Here is a 21,914-nt window from a genome sequence, read left to right on the forward strand (position 1 = left end):
CTCGACGTTGCTTTGCTGTGGGCTAACAGGTTCAGGGAAAATACTACTGACAATGTTTACACAAAGTCTGACTTGGTAATTTGCAATTTCGCGCCCATTTTTAAAAAAAATAAAAAATAAATGTTGCTTTTGCTGTTTTTGCTTCTGCTCCAGACTACCTGCCAATGTGAATACTGAGTTTTCATAATATGTCAATGCAAAAATCTACTAGCAGGATATCAGTTGTAGTGCATACCGTTAAAATGCACAAGGAGAGACACACAAAGATAAAGATACAGTTAGCTCAAAGGCTTAAATTATTGTTACATTCAAGCATCAAGCAAAAGTATAAAAAAACAACCCAACATTTATACATTTACTGAAACTGAAAAAAGGCCATTTGTACTGTTAGAGCTGTTAGAGCTGTTTTTGTATTCTCTCCCTCTTTCCTTGGTGGCTTCTTTGCTTCACCCTCACCTGTCTAAATGTCATCTGTAACAAGGCAGACAAAGGTTGCATGTTTTGAAAGAGGCTGCAAGCACTGATCTATGAGTCTGTGGCACAATAGACACTATATTGAGAGTAAGAGTCACATCTGTTGCCTGGATTCTGGGAGAAACTCATTGCTGCTTCTCTTATTATAGGTTGAGTCTTCGGGGCAGCCCATAACAACCTTCAGGCCACTTGGAAATGCACTGGTGCTCCTGATGGGCATTCAAGTTAACATTTAGTAATCACAGCACACCTATTTGACTCAAAGTACCTCCTGTACTTGGAATGCAATGAAAAAGTTTCTGTGGTCATGTGATAGGGGTTTGATGTTTGTTAATGCCTCAGCTATGATATTTACAACTACTGCTGTGCAGGTATCGAAAGATAAGTACAAGAAATCACCTGAAATACTTAAGTATGCACAGTCTCTTACACAATATCACGCAGCTGTCTCCACACGACCTCATACACTTTACTTGTGCTTGCATGTGCATGTTTTCACGTATCACTGTGCAAGCAGTTCTCGTAGCTACTGCCCGTCGTCTTCAAGGCCTGTATTGATTTTTCACACCATTGATTTTACTGGGCGAAATGGCTCATCAGGTACACAAGGTGAGAAACTATTTTTGGTAGCTTTGTTGCTGTCGAACATGCGTGTAATGGAGGTGTTAGAAATATAGATTGCACTGCTGTCTGTAAATGCCAAACATACAAAAACTGTTAAGTAGAAATTGTGTGTTTTCAGTGTGTTGGTAAACCTTTTTTAATTGACAAATCCCGACAATAACGCAGAAGAATCCTCTGCAGAGAGCCCCCTTCCACAATCGGCCCAGTTCTCACACATTCATACCCCACGGCTTATTCTATCTATCCATCGACAAGCTTGATCTTTCCACCAGCAAGCCAATCTGGCCTGCTGCGTGGCTCAATGTGTGAATCTGCGATGGGAGAGATAATACTCGAGTGTTTGTTTGGGTTTTCTGGACCAATAGATGAGAGCACTGATTGAAAGGCAATGCGGGGACGAAGCAAAACATCTAATCCTTTTTGTGATTTAAAAAAAAAAGAAGCCTACTTCCCTTTCTGCCTAATGCAACAATCTTTGATACTTCTACTCAGATAATCCACAGACTAGTTTTCATACAAGTAGCTCAGTTTAGATTTTATTAATAGCTCACTTAATTCTATTGGGATCCGTTTCTTCTGAGCATAAATCATTTGTTCCACACCTCCTCTGCTAGCCTGTCGTGCTTTACAGTAGATCCATCTGCACTTGAGCAGGATTATGAAACAATCCCCTGGTGACACTGACTGTGCTGCCCATTGATGCTGCCCCCACCCTCCAACCTGCTCTTTTCAGCTCCATCCACTGTGGTTAATTCTGCCTGCCTGATCCCCTGGGCGTAATTGATCTTCATATCATTAGCCGTATGTGGATCTATCTTGGGAGACGCCCACTGTTTGACTGCAAGTCAAAGTCATCCCTCATTTAAGCATATGTATGTCGCAGCGAGCTCTTTGATTGTGGCTCCATCGCAGGTCTTCATGCAGGAATGGTTGTAATGTAAACTATTATGTTATCAGCCTTGGGCCTGCCTAGAGATAGAGGCTCACTGACTGTTTAGTCTAAACATGTGGAGGCGGAAAAAATGGAGCTCAGCAGCGCGTTCTTCCCTCGCGACAATAAGGGGACGCTTGGGCCCCAGGAGGAAGGGTGTCGAGGGTCTGTGTGTGAGCAGCCTCCTGGGTGTCCTCAGATCTCACATCTGGCTGGTCGGGGAGGAAGAAGTGGCCTTCCTGTTTACTCGCACCTCCTCGCCACGCTGCCACCAGCACCACCGAGCTCACTCCCTGTCTTTCTCTGTGTGCTCCTCTTCTGCAGATGGTGGGAGCGAGGACTTGGCAGACCCCCGCTCGCCCAGTCTAGACCCTCACCTGAGCCACATCGGCCAAGGTAAGCAACCGAATCTCCAAAGAGAAGTTTTCTTTAAACCCGAGATAGAGAAAAGTTTGCAGTCTTGACAGGAAATGTTGTTATGCCTTTCACAGCACCTGCTCTTCTCACCTCTTGCTTTTATGTGCTCACGGTGTGAATGTGTATAATATGTGCGAATGAGAAGCTGAGTTGCTGAAAACAAACGTGAGCTCTTTTCTCGTCCCCCATATTTCCTCCCTCTTGGCTCTTTCCAGACGCTATTTCTGCTCCCTTAATGTTTTCATGAAGCCTTGTTTGCTGGACCGCATTTATTCCGTTTTATAACAGCAAAGTTTATGACTACTGGAAATGAAGTTATATTTACAGGGAGGGCAAGTGTATGAATTTTATATTCTTGTAATTTTGCCTGTAAATCTGAGTAACTTCAAGGGGAAATAGGCTTGTATATATGACATTAGATGGTATCAACAGCGAGAATGTCTCTGCTTGGCAGGAACTGTTTGGGGCAAAATATGATTTCATGCGGTCTTTTTTTCCACCTCATACATATTTTGAACTGAACACCTTGATGAGTAGGTGGTTCTGTTTATTTCGAGGCATGGAGTGGTCCTTGTACACGACTCTTATTGCGGTCTAAAATGAAACACAGTAATTTCCCCTTCACTGCTTTTGTTCTGTGGATTTCACCGCTGAAGTGCGGCTGGTGCTCCCTCTCTACCCTTCTCATTTTTGACCTGAATGAGACCATTTAATATCTTTCTCAGCATTATCATAATTTTCAATGTGGCTTTCCGGAATTAGATGGACTAATTGATGAGATTAGGGCCTTTTCCACCACAAGAATGTTGGCTAAAACTAAGAGTTTTTGGATGAAAAGTGCATTTCAACTTCTTGGACCAGGGTCCGAATTACAGGGATATTATTTTACACCCCACAGAGCCCCTTCATAACGGGAGGATCATACTTACTGCATTGCAAATAGGCTCCTGCACACTATCCACCATGAAAAATACATTTATTTAAAAAAAACGTTATTTTCATTAGTGCAGGTCTTGTGTTATTCAAATGTATCCCTGCATGATCTCCTAGACATGTAACCTCTGGAGGACATTTTGAGACTACTGGTTAACTGTGCAAGCCTGAAACATTTTTCAATAATTATCTATACATTAGGTGTAATTTTTAGGAAGGATACATTAAAGTGGTGCAGTTAGCACTGTCAGCACAGTAAGAAGACCCTGGGGTTTGCAAGGCCTGCTGGTCTTTATGTACTCTGGTTTCCTTTCATAGTCCAGAGACATGCATGTTAAGTTAATTGGTGATTCTAAATTGACTGTAGGTTCAAATGTGATTAATGGTTAATGGTAACTTGACTCTCTGTTAGCCCTACAATGGATTGGTGACCAACCTCTCACCTGGGATTGGCTAGAATAGCAGCTCAGAAAATAGATGAACATTAATAATTGTCTATTTCCGTCTTTATTTATTTAATTAATTTTTTTTTTTAAATAATATGACCTGCTGTAAAAGAGTGCACTAACTTCTCATATAAGATAGCCCTCCTGTGTCATTAACCTCTGCTCTGTGAAGTTATACTATATTTCTAATCAATACATTGTTGCAGGTTAGAAAGTGTGCAGGAATCAGGTTTTGTCTCATCTTCTTTGCCAGGGGTAGGGAACTCCAGGCCTCGAGAGCCGGTGTCCTGCAGGTTTTAGATCTCACCCTGGGTCTACACACCTGAATCAAATCAGTACTATGCATGTACTGCACTTTAGTTTCTTTCTTTTTTTTTTATCACCAGTGAAGTCACATAAGAAACCATATGTCAGATGAACTGATGAGTTCTCCTCCCAGGGGATCACATTAAGTCTTATTGTCAGATGCCATTACACACGTCTATTACCGCTGGTGCGTTGACGCCTTGTCTGGTTTCAGAGACCTACACAGCCTGTTTTCAAAGGAGGGAGAGGAAGCAGCGGTATGACGGGTTTATAAGGCAGGAGACCATGGTTTGCATCCCGTTTGGACTTTCGTGTTTTGTATTCACTGTATTCATCTTGCTAAGTTTGTGTTTACGAAGAGTATTGTTGTTGGCATGATATCTGCATGTCCCTGTTCCATAACTTTGTGCTTCACCAAAGAACACCTTGTGCGTAACTTAGACTTGCTCGTGGCTTTGACACAACTGCATTATGATTCTACAGGAATAAGTATAGGCTGACAGTATAGTTGCTGCAAAAATAACCTGTCACTTTTTCATATGCCAGCGGCCTAATTGGCATAATTTTCACAGCTCTTTACAGTGTGATGGACACTCACACTACCTACAGTATGAAAGGAACCTTTTAGTTCTTTGAAAAAGTCTAAAATGACTAAAATGAAGGTGTCTTGGATGTAAATGCAGCTAGTTTATACCTAAAAAGTCAAATAAATAAATAATGCACATTCTTTTGTATTTGTCCTGATTAATTTAACATGAACGGCCACAAACTTGTTAATTTATTTAGCGGGTAATTGATTGAGAGTAGCTTACCGGTAATTGTTTATTTTTGTTCAATATTTCAAAGCATTAAAACCAAGCCTGATCCTGACTGCTGGCAACTGCTATCAGAATACCAAGTTAGCTATTTTATATTCACACCAGTGTCTGCATACATGTGGAGAATTTCCATGCCGGGGAATGCAACCGCTGCTCTGGCTGTTGTTTTTCACTCTCACAGTGACATTCCCCTGTGAATGGATGGACTGACTCCAGAGCCACAGAGGGATGGATGTGTGTGTCGGAGTGTGTTTGGCATTTCTTCTATGAGTGCAAGTGTTTCAATACTGATGTATTGGCATTACAGCAGACAATTTGCCCCCTTCCTAGCCATCATACAGACTTCCTCAGGGACCGGTGTCTGATAATGGCTTCTTGTCTCACCGTTGCAGCTGCTATCTGGTGCGAGCCTGTTCCTTGACCACTTGGTTTTACAGCTCAGTCTGCAGGGAAATGGGCAGTCTGAGCTAGAACTGATTCACAAAATGGATGTTTACAGACAGCTGGCTGATGAGTGCGTGTGAAATAAAAAAAAACCAAAACCAAAGTTGTCATAATTTGTGGTTTTTAGAGCAAAAGAGGAAAAGGGGGGGTATGAGTGATGGTAAGTGGTTGTTTATACTGGCTCTGTAATTACCGCTCATTGTGAGAGGCTTTTTTCGTAAATAAAATGCTCTCTTGTGGTCATGACTGTGCTCTTTTCTTGTTTAAACATTTCAAATGGTTAGAAAATCCTTGATTATATAAAAATTGTTGGGTATTGTGTTACTGCGGGGCTGACAGAGGTCAGGCGGGCTGTCTTTTGAGGCAGTGATGTAAACTGCACGTGTTGCCTGCAGGGCTGCTCTCTGCTGGGTCATGCCAGTGATGTTGCACTCAATATCAGTATCGCACTGATTGCAGGATCGAGCGACCAGGCTGAGGTCCTATCCTCTGTCAGAGGGTGATACGGTTTCTACAGCAGGTGAACAAACGGGAAAAGAAACAGAACAAAGAAGTCCAATAGTGTATTTATTCTGATCCTTATAATCCATTATATTCAGCTATACCTGTCAGCCTACACTCTAAGAAATAGGGGCATTTCAGTCCTAACAGGTAGAGTTGACATGAATGTACCCCTATAAGGTTAATTGTTGGACATCAACGTAACTATATATATCTTTTGCACAAAGATTCTTGTGTCCCTAATGAAATGGTACATATTTGCAGCATTTGTTTAAATGTTTTAACGTGCAGTAATGTGCCACATGTGCGAGGAAACTGGGTAAAATGTTAGCTGAACAGTGCTTCCTGCATTCAGATTGGTTTTATTTGAGGTGCTTTTGGAAGGGATACATTTAAACTCCAACTGAAAGGCACTCTCTTTAACTATAATTACATTTTTTTCCTTCTAATTGTGTGGTCATATTTATCCTAAAGAAAATCCAATGTGTTTTGGCATATAAGACTTTATAAGGGAGTGTAAACATATTTCATGAAACCACTGGACCTTTCCTAGTGGTGGTCCTTTAATAGCAGACTTCCACTTGTGGAGTACCACTAATGGCAAATATCCACCTTGGATGAGAGTGGAATATTCCACCAGGTGTAGGAGCCCAAAAGGGTTTTAACACAAAGCTAACAATTTTTATCAAATTTAAATCAAATGTGCATAAACTGCACACAATAGCACAAATCACAGATAATATGAATGAATATCAAAATACAAACTGAGTTTATAAAACTGCAGTAAAATCTAAATCAGCCATTTAAACCAAGACATTTAGTGTCAGGTGATTTATAAATCCAGAAATTCATAAATGCCTTTGGTTAAAACTCTGTTTGGCACCTCTTTTCATGGAAAGAGGGATGCGGTCAGTTACTGGAAGACAAGTAGAATAGATCCAAATTTTTCACAAACTCTGTTTAACATCCTGATGAAGGTTTGTAAGCTGAAACATGTTTTTTGGATTTTTTTTGGCTAAACATGAGCATGTGATGAGAATAAGGGCTTTTAAAATTATATTTAATAAGAGGATGCCTTTGAGTTCTTTGTTTTAGATCAAATGTTGATGTTTTCTTTTGATCTTTACATTTTGAATGTTTGTTTATTTTTACGTTGACCTTAGGTGCAGATATGAAATCAATAAAGAGAGTAAAACTAGAATGCAAATGTACCATAACATTATAGTACAAATTGCTAGAACACCTTGACAGGAGGTATTGGGACAGTTACTTACAGAGAGTACTGTCCCAATAGCTGTTGTACCTCAGTGCCATAACGTATTTCTTGAGAGTATAAGAATTATATAATCTAAGACAGGGAATCAGGCCTATTGGAAGACTTTTAATATCTATTTATATCAAACTTTTCATGGGTATCATATCAAAACCAACCTTGTGCCCCCGCAGCTTCTGTCAGAGGTTTGCAGTCTGCCTATTTTAGGCAACTGCTTTTCACACTGCAGCCAAAACAATAGAATTAACCATTGTTTTTAAATTCTATTTTTCTTGATCCTGTAGAATCATGACTTGGGCTTCCTCACTTTTCTTACAGGCTGACATGTTGTCTGATGATTTGCACTAGTTTGGCTTCTATGATTAGTTATGAAGAAAAAATATTGATAAATGTGGTGATTTTCCGATTGTTTCAGTCTTCCAGTATCTATAAAGGAATGTGATGAGCAGAGTAGTTGATTTTAATTTTGTGGACTGCCCATTTCACACATGCAAGTCAGCCGTGAGCTTTTCCAGGCTTTACTCGACAGAAATGCGCTTCAGTGTGGAAATGTCCTGAGCAGTCGTATCTGTCCTTGAAGTGTCTCTAATCTGTCAGGTACCTAGTATAAAGTCTGTGCAGTGTTCAGTAGTGCCTACGTTAGGCCACAGGTAACTGTCAGGAAAATTCAGAGCAAGTAAGTGGGTGCCACGTGTCGCGCCTCCAGTGCCCTCTATCCGGGCAGCACCCTCGCCTAAACCATATGGAGGATTTTCAGTTGAGAGCAGACTAAAGTGGGAGAGAAATTTTCTGACTTCATTCTCCATTGTCTAAGTTCATGTGTTGAAATGGCGTGAGACCTAGACTATTAGCAAAATGTAACTGTTGTGTATGAAAGGTGTCCAATTAATAATGCATGTACCAATCCAGAGTGGAGCCATTTGGGAAGATCACGCAGTAACCGTAGAATAATTTGATCTCTCATCTTCTCTTCCTTTGCTATTGAGTCTGCAGTTATACCATGAATATTATAACACAGTGCTTTATTTAAAGCCCAGAAAAATATCTCATACTATGCTGTTTCTCCCTCCCATCCTGCAGGTGGCAGCATAGACAGCGACTGTGCCTTTGAAGGAGACTACGCCGTGCCCCCGCTTTCAATGACTGAGGGCATGCAGCATATTCGCATAATGGAGGGCGTGTCACGCTCTCTGCCCTCCTCCCCGCTGCTCACCCATCAGACCATCAGTGTCAGGCTGCAGCCAATGAAGAAGCTCACAGGTAAGGATGCTGCAGGTGATAGAGGAGTCACTCAGAGTGCAGGATTTGAAGTTGTTGTCATTTTTTTTTCTTTTAAACCACAGTTCAGGAAGAAAGTCACAGCCAACAGAGACGTGGGCTAAATCTGGTTTAAATTTGCCTGTGGCTGTCCTCCCCCATAGACCCAGTGTACTAACACAGCCTCCCCTAGCCCTTCACTGTACCACTGTAGGCAGCTTAATCACAAAATCATGCATACTGAGTTAAAACTTTACAAGACTAAGCAATGTTTCACCCCGATGCTTGCTGATAAGCAGTAATCATTTACTGTATTACTTGCCCCCTAATTCTGAGTAGAAACCAAGTGGAGCTGAGCTCGGGTTTCTGGCAAACACTGTAATTTCCAATTGTTGTAATCGCCAAAGTCCTACCTAATTGACAGTGTCAAGAACAGATGATGGACTGCGAGCTGCGGTTGGCTCAGGCATCCTTTATTGCTTTTTACCTCCTACCACTAATCGTTTCCTTCCACAGTCATCTCTGACATTCAGAAAATGTGGAAAATTGCCTCCCCTCTGTCTCCCCATCAACTGCTTTATGAGTCGTGTGTTGTATTCCCTCTACTGTTGCAATGGGGAGAAGCTGTGGTTTTGGTACACAAGACGGTCTGGGCATCAAAGGTTACTGCTCTACTTGTGCTTTCAAAATGAGAATTGAAATTTTGACAGCGCAGCTTCACCCAGTATCTGTGCAGCCTCCACACAGAAGCAGAGTGGGTGTGGATGGGTTTAAAGCTTGACTCAGTAGTCACCACTAGGGTGCACCAACCTCCCAGCTACTTCAGATCATGAACCGTTTCTGGTATGCCGGGGGGAGCTGTGATTTTTTACATCATACAGAATGATTTATGATCTCTCCAGGGTCATCCAAACTGTGGGTTTTAAAGGGGAAACGCACATCACATAACCACATCATTTTCTCCCATTTTAACTGGGTGTGCCACACTGCTGTAGAGGACTGTGTGTGGATGGATGGAGCAGAGGTTTCTATTTCTTTCTTTTTTTTTTTTCTCGAGAATTAAATTTCAGAACAATCCGGCCAAATCACACTCGTCTCCCCACCTCCTCTCTCACTGTTCTGCTGTTTGAGGAGCATTTTGTGTGCTTTTCTTGTATTTGATGTTTTGTGGCTGAATCAGCCTGCTTCTAAAAGGCTTCTTTCATCTGCGTGAGTCGCAGCTAGTTTTTAGGACATCATACGAATCTGTAAATATGAATGTGTGTGTGTGAGAGAGAGTGTTTGTGTATGTGTTGTTTTCATGACAGCCAAGAATAGCTTGATTAATGATGCACGGCGCTGTCTCATTTGTACTATTCTTATTTTGTGGCTGACGTAGGGAGAGGTCTCTTTGCAGTGTTCTCACACATGTCATCATTTGGCTTGATGTATTACACCAGTCAGGTGCTGCTTGTTGTGTGTTTGGGGATTTTCAAACTTAGTGATGCTTTTTAAACAGATTTTTCATATGGATTATGTGTCATAATTGACTCACTTCACTACACTTGTCACCTTAAGTGAACATGTGTTGTAACTTTCACTAGGATTAGCCTGTGCTTATCTGTATGTATTTGTGTCATATCACTTATTGTCTGTTATAAGGTGGTGTCTATTTAAATAGTGAAGTCACTGAAAAAAAAATATAATTGCTTTAATCCAGATAAAGGTTTTTGCATTAAAAAGGGCTTATATATGGTATGTCCAGTGGTTGTTCTTCAAATCACATGTCAGTATGACTTTACAGCACTTATAGGACCAAAACGGCCTGTCAGTGAAATGACAGCATGCACAAAAGCCCTCAAGTGCCCATTGTCCTTCAAGCCCTCAAAGACCTGTGTCTGCTCTCAAGTGTCATCCACCAGCAGACTGTATTTGAGCTCAGTCTACCCAGCTTTGTTGCCCTTTAATTAATTCAGCGCAGCACCACTTCCTCCACAGCTTGACGGTACTGAGCTTGTGTGCGGTGTTACCGTCACGGGTCTGAACCCCTCCCGTGCCACATATTGCAGAGGTGAGAGAAGGGAGTGTGTTAGAGAGCAAACAGCAGTGGGTCTAAAGGGCTAAAGCACTTTGATCCCCCCCGGTGGTCTCCCCCAGTCACAGCTTCTATCTGCCCTCGTTTGTAGCTCCTGATTGGCCCTAGGGGGGCAGAATTGTGATGTTTGTGAAGACTTGAGTTATTCAACCTTGTAAAATAGCAATGAAAGTGCTGACCTTTTCAGAGAATCATTGACTTTCTGATTGAATCCCCTCTGCCTGCTTGAAGACTCTTGAAGGGGAACTTCTTAGACAGATTTTTGGTGTACGCAGAGAAGCAAGCAGGCACTGCATAGTCAGTTTTTCATGTAATCACTACTGGTTTTCTGTGGACTTGGAAGTAATGCCACAATTCTTCACCCTATTGGTCAAAAAAGTATGAAGCTACTTATGAGATGGCAAGCTTAGCTGATGCACTGAACAACATTAAAACCACCGACATGTGGGACTGATCCTGTTACAATGCAGTGTTATGTCATGAAACCTTGTCTTGCTAAGTGGCATGCATTGTCATGACTTCCTTTTAGTAGTCTATATTAATGAATAATCTATTTTAAGCAAATGTAAACAGCAAGGTCTAGGTTATTGATGTTCGTTTAGTGAGCTACTTAGAGTTTGGCATTGAAAGGTAATCCAGTTGATGTATGAGTAAGGCACTGTGTGCTAAACTACAACTACTAAACGATAGGAAAGATTCTGCAGCAACTTAAGGAAAGAAAATAATCTACATTTTTGTTTTATCATCATAAACAAGTAACATCTTTAAAACCTGCTGAAAATGTTGGATCTCAGCACCTTTAGGCTGCTTTCTCTGTGTATATCTGATAACATCTACTGCTACGGTTGGCCACACTGAGTGTTAGATTACAGAAACCACTCAGTGCTTGTTCGTAGCAAGCAGTTTTACCTGTCTCTTCAATATTTGGTTTCAGCAACCACCACTAATACCATTGGCAGTCCTCGATGGCTTTGGTCTCCTTCACAAAACTTGCCAAAACTTGATGATTGGATCAAGGAACATGACAAGGAGCCCAAACCATTCAAATTCTTAAGAACCAAATCTGATAGAGAGTCCATGAAACGCACCGCAATACTCCCGATCGCCTAAAAAGACTCTGTCGGTGGTTTTTTATGTTGTGCCTGAATCCCTACACTATATAAAAGATAAATTTAGCCACCATGGCATCACACACTGTTTTTAACTCTGTGTTGACAAACATTGAGTTAAAATTCTCAACAAATGCCAGCGAGCTTGGTTAGAAAGCTACACCCATAATGGATCCACACAGACACACAAATCTGCTATTAGCGCTAAGTCATGAAAGTCCTATTATTTCACTCTTAAGGACTGAAGCAGAAACTTCTTGGATGATCTGTAGCTAATAGCAAACCATATAATTCCATTAAAACCTTCTAAAAGGCTCAGCAGCCGAAACATCACTTTAAATTGGAGAAAGTGATGCCTACAACTCCCTGTTTCAGTTTCTCTTTCATAAACTGTGGCCATGTCTCTAACTCGTGGAAGTTATTTATGGAAAAAAAAGGAATCAATCTGCATTGATTTATTATGAAAGGATAAATTATCCATAAAGGCCAAAACAGTTTTTTGGTAACAGGCTATAAACATTCTGTTTAATGCCTTGAGCAATTTAACATCGATGGGGATTGACTCAATTTTCAGGGTAGCTTTAAGAGGCCACTACAGGAACGGCATTTTTTGGCACATCCAGTGTGGAAAAGGCACTTCTTTTCCATAGTTTTTGCACTTTTGTGTTTCAGATCACAAGACAAATTTCTAATGCACAAACATAACCAAAGTAAATTTTTAAAAAAAATTAAAATGATGATTTCACTTATCAAGGGAAACAAAGTTATCCAAACCTACCTGCTCCTATGTGAAAAAGTATTTGTTCCCCCTGTTAAATTATGAGTTGATGGATTTTAACCACCTTTTTTGGAAAGCTGACCCTAATTATTGTAAGACCTGCTGAATTAAAAAATTGCTTAAATAGAACCTGTCTTACAAAGTGAAGTAGGCTAAAAGATATCAAAAAGTAACAAATCATGGCATACTCTAAAGAAAAGAGTCTTTGACATCGACTAGTCAGAAAGGGTTACATTTCTATGACTCCAGTGAACAATGGTGAAAGTCATTATTCACAAATTACTCCAAGAACGTGTCAACAACTCATCCAGGAAGTCACTAAAAAACAGAACGACGCCTAAAGACCTGCAGACATCACTTGCCTCAGTTAATGTCAGAGTTTATAATTCAACAGTAAAAAAGATACTGGAAAAATATAGCATCCATGGGAGATTTCCATGGAGAAAATCACTGCTGACCAAAAAGAGCACAAAGGCTTGTCTCATATTTGCCAAGAAACATTTTGATGATCCATAAAGAATTTTGGGTAAATAGTTTGACGAGTCAAAAGTTGAGATTTTTGGTAGGTTTACGTCCTGTTACATTGGACATAAAATTAAAACAGCATTTCATAAAGGACCATAATACCAACAATCAAGCATGGTGATGGTAGTGTGATGAACTGGGGCTGCTTTGCTGCTTCTGGACCTGGACGACTTGCTGTAATTGATGGAACCATGAATTCGGCTCTCTACCAGAAAATCCTGAAGGAGAATATCCGGCCAACAGCTTTTGCCCTAAACCTCCAACTCACTCACGTATGAAGTCCACCTCTGAATGGCTTAAAAAAAAGTGGCTGAATTAAAGTCTGAGATGTTTTGACATGACATTAAACAGGACATTAATGCTCAAAATTTCCATTGTGGCTGAATTAAAACAAGTGGACCAGTGGTGTGAAAAACATATTACCAGTTATCACCAATACTTGAGGATAATTCCAGCTGCCAAAGGTGGAACAACCAGTTGTTAGTGTAGATTTATGAAGCAAGTACTTTTTCACACACTGCCAGGAAGGTTTGACACCTTAATAACTGAAACAATCATTTAAAAACTGTCTTTTGTAATGACGTGCATCATCTTCATCTAATATTCGATTTTTAAAATTTCCCAAAAAAATTTTAAGCCCTGATGGTTGGAGCTTGTTTTAGTGATATGTTTCGCATGAAAAAATCTTGATAAAGTAACTAGTAACTGCAGCTGTCTGATAAATGCAGGGTAGTGGTAAATGCTTAAATACAAGTACCAGATTTAAATACACTTAATTATAGTACATTAAACCACTGACAGGGCTCATCTGTCCCTCATCTTCATGTGCGTTTGACAGATTTCGCGTCCACATTGTTTATGTTGTCTATTTTTAGTCCACTGTTGTCTCAGAATTGGAGTGGCTCATTCTCGCACTTATCTCTTAGTGGCTGATTGTTATGAGCTGTAATCACTGATTGCTTATTTGTGCTTTAATAAACACCTCACTCAAGTGTCAGGCTCACCAGAGATGTCGCCCCAGCTGATTGATCGGCCCTGCTCCACTCAGAAACATTTAAGAGGAATTATTTCAACATCTCTCCCCAGATTATACTGCTTTCCCCTAATTAATGGCTACAATCAATACAATTACTGCCTCCCCATGGATTGCAACATAAAAGTGGAAAATTGCATTTGGCCTTAAAACCTGAGAAAAGCCTTGATTTAATTATACAGCCTAATTTTTCACCCACTTTTGCTTCAATTATCACTGTGATATGAGTATATCTAAAATCTATTGTCTCTGTGGTGCTCACAATAATGGAGTAATATGTGAATAAGTGGGAATGCACTACACTTAGCTAACTTGTAAGTGGTCACTGATGTAGGCATGAAAATGCTCAGCAGTAGTGGTCAGGGTTAACAAAGCACAGTGTGCAGGACTGCTTAGTCAGGTTTTACAGCTGATGGTGTGGGTGGTCTTAAAGAATCCACATTAAAACAGTTGAGCAGTTGAGCTCTGCTAAATTGGCTACTTCTGACGAATGCTGCATCTGTTTTTGTTTTTTTGTCTTCTTTTAAATTTATTTTACAGTGGAATCGTTCAAAGAAGATGACACGCTCCCTTGTTGGGGTTTTTCCTGCAGAGATACAGCAGACTACAATAAGATTATGGTGTATCTGAGTCATGCTCAGCAGAATCTTTTTTATTATTTTTTGAAGTATTTGGGGAATGTGGATGAGGCTAGCAGAGGAAAGCATGACACAAAAATGGTTCTATTTGATTACAAAAATAACATTAGGACAGCAATTCGTGGCCACCTGGTGAGCTGTGAATATATTGCAGGAAGGTCACAAGAAGTAGTTCAAACTACAATCCAGCCCCAAGAAGGCCTCTGGGTCCACCTGCAAGGCACAATGACCACCCCCACTAAGAAATGGGACTGATCAGTGGAAGCCAGAGAGAATCAAATTCACCCAATCGGTTTTTCAAGGAGGAAGGATATCTCTCCAGACTAACGTGGTTTAGAAGTAAATTTCTATATTGAGTTGCACATAAATCATTTTTTGATTTCCAATTCATGAGAATAGTTTTCTTCGATGCATAAGGCAGTAAGAACTATGTGTGATGCATTTGCTTCTATATCTAATTTACTTGCATCACCTAAAATGCACAGTGTGGGTGAGGTTGGGATAGAGCAATTGAACCATGTGAATGTGTCTTCACATATCCTCTGCCAGAACCTCTGAACAGGCGTACCATATAGCAAACATATAGTTCACTTTATATAAAACTACCTATGTGCAAGGCCCATTTGGAACATCCTTTGTCCGTTAAAGTGTGTTCTATGGAGAGCTTTGTGTTGTATCAGTAGTAAGTTGGGGCTTTTAGTCATTTTGAAGGTGTTTTGTGTCTAAAAATATTAATCTTCACTTTGATTTTGCTATCAGGAGGGAAATGGAAGTCATCCATTTTTGACATTTTTGATTTTGAATTTGTGGGTATAGATTTAAATTAGTGCTGTCAGCGTTAATCTCGTTAAAATGACGTTAACGCCATAACTGCATTAATGCGGCAAATCTCCGTTAACTAGTTACCGCGGATCGCCCCGTGCATGGAGCTGGACGGCGTCAATGAGTTAATGAGCTAACTCACCACACACGGAGCGATCCGCGGTAACTTGTTAACGGAATGCAGTTATGGCGTTAACGTCATTTTAACGAGATTTGAAATAAGTTATTGGAATTATATAAAATTTTTATCTTGAATAACATGTTCTAGATATTTTACCCCTTTATCTCGTCATGACAAAAAACATTCAGTCTAAATTCATTCTTTTTCTGACAAATAGTTTACTTAAATGGGGTAATTAGAGACTTTTTTTTTTTTTAAATTCCCACCAGGCCGTCAGGTCTTTATGCTAAAACTTAAAGCAGTTATGATGCTTAGTACTGGAGATAATGAAAGGCAGGTCAGGAATTTGATCTTGTTCTTCTGTAGAATTCTTGTCCAATTATGGGTTTTCTAATAAGCTTCATTTGATACATTTTAAAGCCTACAGCAATCTGTTGGCTAAGAAGTAGTAATAAAAATCTGGTAGTTCTAGACCATCATTATCTTTAGACTCGAGAAAATGTCAGATTAATTGAAACTGTTATTTGTAGCCCTAAAAGCATAATTAAACAGTAGCTAATAAATAACCGGTTTCACCCGATTAATTAATTTACCTGCCTCTGAGATTAAACACCAGCTGATCTTCCAGCATCATATAGAAACAGATGTTTGAACATGCAACAATCCATCTGTAATTCTCTTACGTTTCACATATTTTATTTTATTTTTATTTATTTTTTTATGAGCAGCTCTTGTGTGACGTCTCAATCTCTGTCTCTCTCTCCACCCATCCTTGGCCAGCCTCATGTCTTATTTGCATCTGGTATCCTCTGTGAATTTTTGAAATGAACACTGACATTTGGGATGTCTCTATCTCCACGCCTCCTTACCCAGCATTGCACCTTGAGAAAATCGTTCTTCAATTATCGTCATTATTTCCTCCTTCCACTGTCCCAGCCACAGCCGACCCACCAAATCATTTGTTCCGCTGAGAGGGAAAATGTGACATTTTCGGCTCCATTGTCGCAGCTGAAAAATAAGGAGTGAAGGTTAAGAGTAGAAAGGTGTAATTGAAATGTTTAAGTATGATGCCCTCAGGAAAAGCAGTGCCTGGATTAAATGCTGCAACAGAAGTGCTTGACATATTTTAGTCACCGTCCAAATAGTCTGGCTGTCTTAGAGATGAGGTGCTGTGTCATTATGTGCAAACATCAGTTCCTCTGCACTGTGCTACAGTATGTCACTTTAAAGTTAGTTGAGGGGAGTCGATATGTCCCTGTAGCTGCCTTTCGTTGCACTTTCTTACGTTCTTCAGATGAATACTGGTGTAGAACTGAAGGGGTAATACTTATAGTCACAATTCACCATAGAAATTTTTCTAAACTGAAACTGCTCTAGTTTCCCAAAATGTACGATTTCTGCTCCAAGTTCTTTTCTGCATTTTAATGAAAATGTAATGTTTGGTTTTGCTCAGACATGCTATGTGTATGGTGAGTGTAAAGCTATAGCTAGCAGCTGGCCTGGGGACCCACCCAAAGGGCAAGAAACATAACAAACCCACAAGTTTTTAAGTAGAATTATTTGGTCTGAAAATCAAATCTGGAAATCTGGAAGAAAAACAAGTGTATAGATGTGATTTTCTTTTTTTAATTAAAAAAAAATGAAATGGTAGATTACAAAGTTGCAGTCCGTGTTACGCCCGACCTTTTCTCCCGTATGCTGCTGGGGCTTTTGGTCTCTCCTCTCGCTCAGCTAGGTATCATTGCTATAGTATTTCCAAACTAAATGAAACAGAAATTATTTTTGAGTAAAACAAAAAAAAGGAGGCAACTCTGACTCAAGTGAAATTGCCAAGTGACGGTTCTTTTATTTATTAGACAGAAATGTAGAGGAAATATTGCAGCTAACATTAAAGTTGTTGAGAAAATGTTCAGCGAGATGACAGGCAAGCTAATCCAGAAGCTGCAGCAGCAGCCCGGAATCGCCGTGGATTTACACTTTTATGAAAAAGCTCTGGCTGCTTCATTTTCAATCAAATGTTAGATACTTTAAAGCTTTGAGTGAATTTGAGTTGAGATGGTTACTTTTTAATTTCCGGTAAGAAAAACGGCACTCTCCATTTTAAACCATTCCTCATATAAAAACCTGTATGCTATTTCTAATTATTTAAGAAGGAAGCTAGTCGGGCCCATCAAATATTTGTGCCCGGGGGTCTCTAAGATGATGATCTGAGCATGACCAGCAGATAGTCAACTTAGCTCAGCTTAGCATAATGACTAGAAACAAAGAAAATGCGCTACCATATTCTGTCACAAAAGCTTAATACTTAATGTGGTATATTGTTTGAGTATTTGTAGTAGTTGTGCTCCATTTCTTGCTCAGTGTCAGGTGGGATTTCCTGCAGCTCCCATGAGATAGCTAAAGAGGTAGATGCATTTAAATAGGATAAAACCAGACCAGATGTTTCCACCCATAGTTAGGCTGCGCAGCCACTGGCTGTTGTTTTTTTATTTAGGCAGATATAAGACGCGTATCAGGCTTCTGATCGTTCTTTCTGCCCTTTTTTTATGCACACATTAAAATCAGTAAATAAAGTTCTGAATATGGCAATTTAAATTGGAAAGCAAAAAAGCTCACTTGAAAATGAGAAAACTCATAATATATTAATAATTGTTGAGGTGTTGCTTATTTTAATGTAAAGAAAAGGTAAAAGAAAGGTGAGGCTTAAAGTGAAAAATCTCAGCTCCATCTGTCATCTATAAATATATCAGGTAAATAGAGGAAAAGGCCCCAGGGAAGACGAACTAGCTGTGGAAGGAATGATAAAACACTGAATAATATTGAAAGACCTTCACTGTCTGGTGTGGGAATAAAGATTATAGTTTATATCTTGAGGCTGAAGCTGCCAGGCATTTCGCAAGGATGTTTACACATAATATAAAGACAACATGCATTTCCAGAAGATTTATATCGCTTCTTAAGCATAGTCTGTAAACTCCTGTGATGAATATCATAACTAACTGATTACGACTCTTTGCAGCAACAAAGTCTAGGCTATACATCTTTCCTGGTGCTTTCATTCCTTACACACTTTCGTAACCTTATTGGTTACATGTAAGTACAACTACTGTGCAAAGGTCTCAAGCCACCTCACACCTTCTCATAATACTTTAAAGTTAAAGTGTTGAAGTCTTGAACAATAGTTTTCCAGGCTTTCTCTCTTTCAAAGTTTTTCTTCGGATATTGGCTGGCCTTTCAGTCACTTTCAGTCCAGTCCTTGTACCTGACCATTTTCAGATGAATGTAGTTTGGTTGTTAAGCCACTTAAATCTGGCCTGTAAATGATTCAAGCATAAATAAGCACCTAACTCACAGGATGAATCAAATTTTATCTCAAATTAACTTTGAGCCTCTCACTGAAAACACATCATATTTATCCATTTTGGTTTGTTGAATTTTTTTTTTTTTTTTAAACTCCAAAGATGACGTGCGGTGTGTGCTAATAATAATTTGAGAAAACCAAGACAAAGAAAGTGACAGGCATAAATAACTACAGCAGATGAGCAGTACTCGAAAGTCACGACCTTAAGAAATAGGAAAAAAAGCTAGCAAAGACCTGGATTTGACCCTTGAGCTGATCACTTTACTGTTTACTGAAACCTCGTCAGAAATGGCCTCAGTATTCTTAAGCCACTGAGGCGCAAAGACCAAAATATGCCAAATTGCACAAGGACCAGTCTTAAAATTATTGAAAAGCAGCCACTGTCCAAAGAAGAAAAATTTTAAAGACCTACTAAATAACTAAAAGTCCCAAATTACAGAATGTCTTGTATTTTTTAAAAAAAACAACAACAACAAAAAAAACCCAACACATGTTGGCTACTTGGTAGTAAAATATAAATGAGGGGTGGCTCAAGACTGTTGCACATTACTGTATGGGCAGTTGAAAAAAATCAAATAACAATAACTGAGAAACACTAAGCCAAAGGTTTTCTCATTTGAAGTCCTCTCTGTCATTGCTGTGGTGGTGAGTGAGATAAAGAAGCCTGAGAATCACTGCTTTTCAGTAGCAGGTGAAGTTTGACCTGTGATTGTCGCACATTTTCTGGGCCTTTTGGTAACACTTGCAAGGGGGTTAGGATTGTCACCCGAGGGAAATAACTGTGAGTGGAGGAGATTAATAAAAAACATTTAGAACAGCATGCTTACAGCCTAACGAACCGCCCGACAAAAGCGAAGCTGGTACACAATAAACTTGCAGCCTCTTGAGTTTGGACATGAAACATGGCTGCAGCTGTACAAATAGAGTTTCAAGGGTAAAACAAGGACAGGCAGGAATGTCTTGGTCCAAAAGGAAAACAGTGTAGGTTTCATTGAAACCCTTGTTACGATCAAATAATACCATTCCTCCTTTTTCCCTCACCGCTTGTGATCTGATATGTCCCCGAAGCTCCGTCCACAAACGACAAAACTGTGTCCCTTTAATAATACCCTCCCTTTCTCCCTCCCTCTTTTTTTATGCCATTTTCTTTCCTGCCTCAATACCCACCCTTCTCCTCCTCCTCCCCCTCCTTTTGCTCTGTGGTTGCTATGACAACAGCAGCACTGCACCATTCATCTGCTGGAGACCTGGACTCCTGTTCCTGTACAGAGAGTGTGCGCCTCTCACATCTATACATAACACGCTAAGCGCTAATGCAGTCACGGAGGCGATTGAAGAGCTCACCTCTATTTGTGCTCACAGGAAAGGCTGCCTGTGCCGCTTGTATCGCTCTCTTCTTCTTTCTTTTTTTTTGTCCTCTCCATTTCTTTCTGGCGAAGGCTTTTGGTTACCTGTCAGCTTTTCACGTTGCTGCCATCACAGAGGTTTCACCTTTGTGTCCCCCCTCCTTCTCTTTCCCCAGTGACACAGTGACTGCTGCGTTCTTCCTTCTTCCTTCCCTTTTTCCTCCCCTCTCGTTTTCCTCCTCCTCTTCTCGCTCCTCCCGTCACTGCCATAGCTGCCCGGCTCCGTATCATTTACCGCAACTGAAGTGAGCAGGCAGCATCACCACTGAAACCTGTGGAGATTGCTTCAGAAGGGAAACCGGGGGGAAGGTAGAAGGAGATCTCGTGTGCTTCTCCGCACTTCTCCTCCCCTGCTTCGCTTGCAGGCGTATTTTCTCGTACGCATTTTCCTTCTTTTCCTTCTTTTTCCTTGTTTTTCTTTTCTTTTTTCTTTTTGATGAGCTGGTCATCGCTCAGGGAGGAAGCAGGACTGCTTGTGTCGCTGGAAGGAGGGGAAGGAGGGGAGCTGGTGCCGTACTCCAGCCTTCAGGAATGCGAGATCTGGTTTGAGAATGGTGAGCCCAGCCACACCCTCTTTTGCTTGTTTCATTCCTCCATCTGTGCCCGCAAACTCTATTTCACCCCCCCACCCAGCATCCAACCCTCACCACTTGTCACCTGCTGCTCCACCTTACCTTGCACGGAGCTCGTCTGTTCTGTGGAGCAGACGCTGGTTCGAATGACGTTTGTACAGACATGGGGCTAATGGGAGGAGTGCAGGAAAGTAATTTCTCTCCGTGAAATGATGCATTTGTCAAAGGGCTGAACTCTAATCACAGTGTAGGCTCGAGGGCCTGTGAATCAACCAGAGTGTGATAATGTAAGTGTTTTTTCGTGGCGAGCTGGTCTGTTTCATGCGTCAGCGTGGGTGAGCATTCAATTGTCTTTGAGCGAGTGTGTGTGTATGTATGTGTCTGATGGAGTGTGTGTGCGTGTCTAAAGCGCAAGCTGTGGGCGGCTAATGGTGCTTGTTCTTGTTGTTGTGTGTCTCACTTTTCCTTCCAGAGCGCAGCGTCATATGTAGCATATGGTTGCGTAAATGGGTTGAAGTTGGTGGGGAATAGTCCCCCCGCCCACCCCAAACCCCTCGCTAGGTAGTCGGCAGCAGCTTGTTGTTGTGTACCAGAATCACCTTGTCATGTGCTGGGACGTGGTTCCTCCCTCTTGCTGCAGGCTTCCTGCCTCTCTACCTTATCTCCGGGGACTGCTAGCTGGTGTGTGAACAGAACAAAATGTCTCAATAACGTTGTCTGCCAGCAAAACATGAACACCTCATCACCAGCTGCTATTGCCGGTCTCAGGTGAATGGTTTTTGATGAGGCGCCTACAGCCGGTTTTCACACCACTTAGTATCACCACCTGGAGAGTGCTTTGATGAGCTTACCTTGTCAGCTGTCATTCAGGTTCTTATCAGGCAATGACACTAAGAACTTCAATTTCGGGGTGGCTAAGTAGCCGTGTTTATTGTCTTCATGGTGGATCCCTCATGGGGTTATTTGAACTCGATGGAGCAGGGTGAAACAGGTCTCTTCCAGAGTAATGCAGTGCATCCCTCTGTGGTTATGACACAAGGACTTTTGTAAT

General features: G+C 40.7%; 1 protein-coding gene across 5 annotated transcripts in view; it reads left to right on the plus strand.

Annotated features, from left to right (window-relative positions):
- The window catches only part of tanc2b (tetratricopeptide repeat, ankyrin repeat and coiled-coil containing 2b), a 165,414-nt gene that overhangs the window by 80,424 nt on the left and 63,076 nt on the right, over positions 1–21,914 (plus strand). For 4 of the 5 annotated variants that reach the window (XM_031760131.2, XM_031760132.2, XM_031760133.2 and 1 more), the window contains 2 exons: positions 2,354–2,425; positions 8,248–8,427. The exons of the other annotated variant lie outside the window; for it this stretch is intronic. In XM_031760131.2, the coding sequence (XP_031615991.1) occupies positions 2,354–2,425; positions 8,248–8,427 (252 nt within the window). The remainder of the gene's footprint in view (positions 1–2,353; positions 2,426–8,247; positions 8,428–21,914) is intronic. 5 annotated transcript variants of the gene reach the window in all.

Source organism: Oreochromis aureus, linkage group 8, assembly GCF_013358895.1.
Source record: "Oreochromis aureus strain Israel breed Guangdong linkage group 8, ZZ_aureus, whole genome shotgun sequence".
Lineage (NCBI taxonomy): Eukaryota > Metazoa > Chordata > Actinopteri > Cichliformes > Cichlidae > Oreochromis > Oreochromis aureus.